At 50.5% G+C, this 3,982-nt stretch overlaps 1 protein-coding gene across 1 annotated transcript; it reads left to right on the top strand.

Moving 5' to 3' along the window:
• Positions 1-200: 200 nt before the first annotated feature.
• Positions 201-1,040, top strand: LOC124660954 (metallothionein-like protein 2A). Its single transcript, XM_047198805.1, has 2 exons — positions 201-345; positions 650-1,040. Exons 1-2 carry the CDS (start codon positions 281-283, stop codon positions 822-824), a joined length of 240 nt encoding a protein of 79 aa, XP_047054761.1. The 5' UTR covers positions 201-280; the 3' UTR covers positions 825-1,040.
• Positions 1,041-3,982: the final 2,942 nt, after the last annotated feature.

Below are 3,982 nucleotides of genomic sequence, written 5' to 3'. Positions count from 1 at the left end.
GCAAACGCATTTTGTCCGCGTCCTATGGACGGTCGCCAAGAATTGTTCGTTCACTCAGTGCGGGGCCAAAATCGAGGGGCACCTCAGCAGCGGCACCGTCCGGGCCACGCACGTCACTAGCTAGCGAGATCGGTCTCGGCGAGACGTGGACGGTGGATAGCCTATCTCCCTGCGCTATAAATGACACCTTGCCAAGCGGATCAGGGCAGAGCACGCGAGTTCTTCAGTCTTCACCAGAGAGAAGAGAAGCAGATCCAGGTGCTGTGTTGAGATCTTCATCATGTCGTGCTGCGGCGGCAACTGCGGGTGCGGATCCGGCTGCAAGTGCGGCAACGGCTGCGGAGGGTACCTGATCTTTCTCACTTCTTTTTTTCTCCCCTCGATCTTCTTCTGGTGGCTCTGTTCTTCATCCCCTCTGATCTGCTAAATCAAAGATCCATTCACATGGATTGCATCGATTTATCATGTGTCGTGCTATTAATTTGTTGTGCGGAATTATATGCATATAGATCTTACACGCGTATGGGTTAAAAATATGTAGATCCCCCTTCGAGATGACCTGAAGCCCTTAATCTGTTAGCCTTTCACAGAAATTGATAATTTTGGCCTCATGAGTTTGTGACTGATGGTGGTGTGGATATGTATGCAGTTGCAAGATGTACCCTGAGCTGGACGAGGGGGTGACCACCAGCCAGACTCTCATCATCGGAGTTGCGCCCTCTTCCAAGGCATCGTTCGAGGACGCGGCCGCCGCCACCGGAGCAGAGAACGGAGGCTGCAAGTGCGGCGACAACTGCACCTGCAACCCGTGCACCTGCAAGTGATCCATAGGATTTCAGTTAAGCAAGATGGATGGATCATCGACGAGTGTGGAGCGGTACTAGTATAAGTCGCGCGTGGTTTGTGTCTTGTGTCATGAATAAGACGAGATCCATCGGTCGATTGGCGTATAGTACACCTATGTATGTCTACCAGCAACTTCTGTACTTGTTCTAAGACCGTTCCGTCATGTGGCTTGATAAATAATATGGATTTTCCAATTATGTCGCTACGTTGCACGGATATCAAAGAAATCAGTAATTTGTATATATGTTATTATATGCAAAAAAAATCATTAATTTTTATATATGTTATTACAATTATATATGTATACAAACATATCCTTGTTTTTGGAAAATGGATGTATCCTTGTATCGCGGTATCCGTATCACCGTATCCAGGCAACTTTTTTCTTTTGACAATCAATACCACAAATAGTCATAATAATAAATAGTACATAGTAGAGATACACAAACTGTCTTCAACAATTACGAAATAAAATCTAAAAGATACAGCAAATCTTCGAGATCTTCGAACTCTTTCTTCTTTTATGATACAATCTTGTACTTTCTTAAAGGCAGCTAAAGATATCGGAAACTCAAAACGAAACTCGGGTCCAGATGCTCCCTATATTTGCCCCAATCAATTGCTGCCAGATGGGTGCTGGTAGGTGTATTTTCTGTTGTATTTTCAGCTGTAGCCAGAATTAGGAATAGTAAGGTGGCCCACCAACCGAAACACATTTATGGCATTTTTCCGTTGCGACATGCGCGGTACAAAACTACAAATGGAGAGGCAACATCCTAGACCTGATTGCTGGACACCTGGACCGTGATGTCCTGCTGAATTATTTGCTGGTTGAACTTTCGACGACTCGTTCAATCACCGTTCGATATGTTTCGCTCGCAACAATCCTTCCAGGAGCTAGCGGCAAAATTTTCTTGGCGCAGATCCATAATTTGCTGCTGGTATTTAGCGTTCGCACGAGAAACACTGAACGAGGAACTGTTTGTTTTGCGAGGAGCAACGACTTGTACCCATTTTTTAAATCACAACAAAAAAAAAACTGCTCAGCTATTTTATCGTTTCTTTACCTTATATTTGGTGATGCTCGTGTGTCATGAAGAGCTAAGGCTGGTGCCAACGCGGGAGAGAGCGGGGGCGGTACCGCCCGGCGCGGGGCGGGAGAGAGGCGGGAGGCGGGCGAGACGAGAGGGAGGGCGCCGGGCCGGGCGCCGGCGCTATCGCCCGCTCCCGCCCGGCTGCCGCCCGCGTTGGCGGCGAGAGCGAGGCGGGAGGGAGGCGGGAGCGGGGCGGCAGCGATGGCGGGGTGGGCGAGAGGTAGAAGACAAAGGGGGTTTTGCAGAAAACCCCCTGGACTTAGGAAAAATTGGTAGGATTTGGCATTTTAGGGTGTTTTGAGCCAAATTTTGGCATTTTAGGGTGTTTTGAGCCAAATTTTGAGGGGCTTTTTGCACAACAATTTAAATAGAGCTGGCACTATTTTATGATGTAATCGGTAACATTTTAAGTTGAATAAAATAATTTTTTGCATTATTTTGAATGTCTAAACAAAATCGAGTGAAATAACTTAATGTGGAAAATAAATGGTGATGTGGAGGAGAGAGAAGTGAGAGTGGGGACTATAGCCCATGCATTGGCAAGATGGGGTGAGAGTGGGGTGAGAGTGGGAGAAAAGCTGACGTGGCGGGGCGGGAGGCGGGCGGTGCATTGGCACCAGCCTAAGAGCATCTGCACTGGCGACCAGCCCTGATAGCTATTTAGGGGATGACCCTATTTTCTAGCTCACACCATCACGTTCTAAAAAGCGCCGATACGGTTTCAAGTTCAATAGAAGCGTCGGCAACTTGGCAAAGGGCGTGAATTAGGCGCGTAAGTGCCAAGTGGCACTGCCGTTTTCGTAGGTAGGACCGCCTTGACAATGGCAGAAGGCGACGGGTCACGTTAAAAACGACGCGAGCTGGACGGTCGTTGCTTCACTCAGAAACCGAGGAGGCGACAAGGATGGCGTTTGGCACCTCTTTGGCGTGCAATATTAAGGTTGCAGCCTCCGAGGTATCTAGTCTCCTGTCTCTTAGCTGTTGTGAGTCAATTCCAGTCAGGCATTAGCTAGGAAGAGACTACTGTAAAGACAGAATAGTTCTCTGTTTCAATTGAAAAGTAGCTGGAATCGATTAGATTCCTACCAATTTTTCTCGAAATCGAGAAAATTTCGCCTTAGGCGAGGAGGCGACTTGCCATGTGGCGTCCCCCACCTCCCCCACGCGCCTTCAACGCATATCCGCCGCCTTTAAAAACCCAGCAACACGTTGTTCTTCTCCCCCGTCGTCCAACCCTAGGCGCCGCCACCAATCTCGGATGCCACGCGACACATCCACCACCACCTCGTGATGGCGCACAACGCCGGGGCCGGTGGCAGCGGGCTCGGGTCACTGCAGCTGAGCCTCGATGAGGCCGACGTCCTCTACTGGCCATGCATCCCGGTGCCGCTAGAGTTCAAGCAACCTCACGGGTGGCACCTCTCCAATGTCGGCTATGTTGTGCCGCCACCGCTTGGATCGGAGATGCGCGCCCTCATCACCGAGAGGCGGGCGGCACATGACTGTAGGACAACGTTGCATAGAAAACAAAAAAATTCCTACCGCGAACACGCAATCCAAGCCAAGATGCAATCTAGAAGACGGTAGCAACGAGGGGGTATCGAGTCTCACCCTTGAAGAGATTCCAAAGCCTACAAGATGAGGCTCTTGTTGCTGCGGTAGACGTTCACTTGCCGCTTGCAAAGCGCGTAGAAGATCTTGATCACGATCGGTTCCGGCGCCACGAACGGGCAGCACCTCCGTACTCGGTCACACGTTCGGTTGTTGATGAAGACGACGTCCACCTCCCCGTTCCCAGCGGGCAGCGGAAGTAGTAGCTCCTCTTGAATCCGACAGCACGACGGCGTGGTGTCGGTGGTGGTGGAGAAATCCGGCGGAGCTTCGCTTAAGCATGCGGGATATGGTGGAGGAGAGAGACCGCTAGGGTTTGGGGAGAGGGGCGTGCTAGGGCACCCTTGAGGGGTGCGGCCATGGTGGTGGCTTGAGTGGCCGGCCAGCCCCTCTCTCCCCTCTTTATATAGGTGGAGGCCCCAAGGTTTAGG

Source organism: Lolium rigidum, chromosome 6, assembly GCF_022539505.1.
Source record: "Lolium rigidum isolate FL_2022 chromosome 6, APGP_CSIRO_Lrig_0.1, whole genome shotgun sequence".
NCBI classification, from domain to species: domain Eukaryota; kingdom Viridiplantae; phylum Streptophyta; class Magnoliopsida; order Poales; family Poaceae; genus Lolium; species Lolium rigidum.
This window is presented reverse-complemented; position numbering and strand designations above follow the sequence as displayed.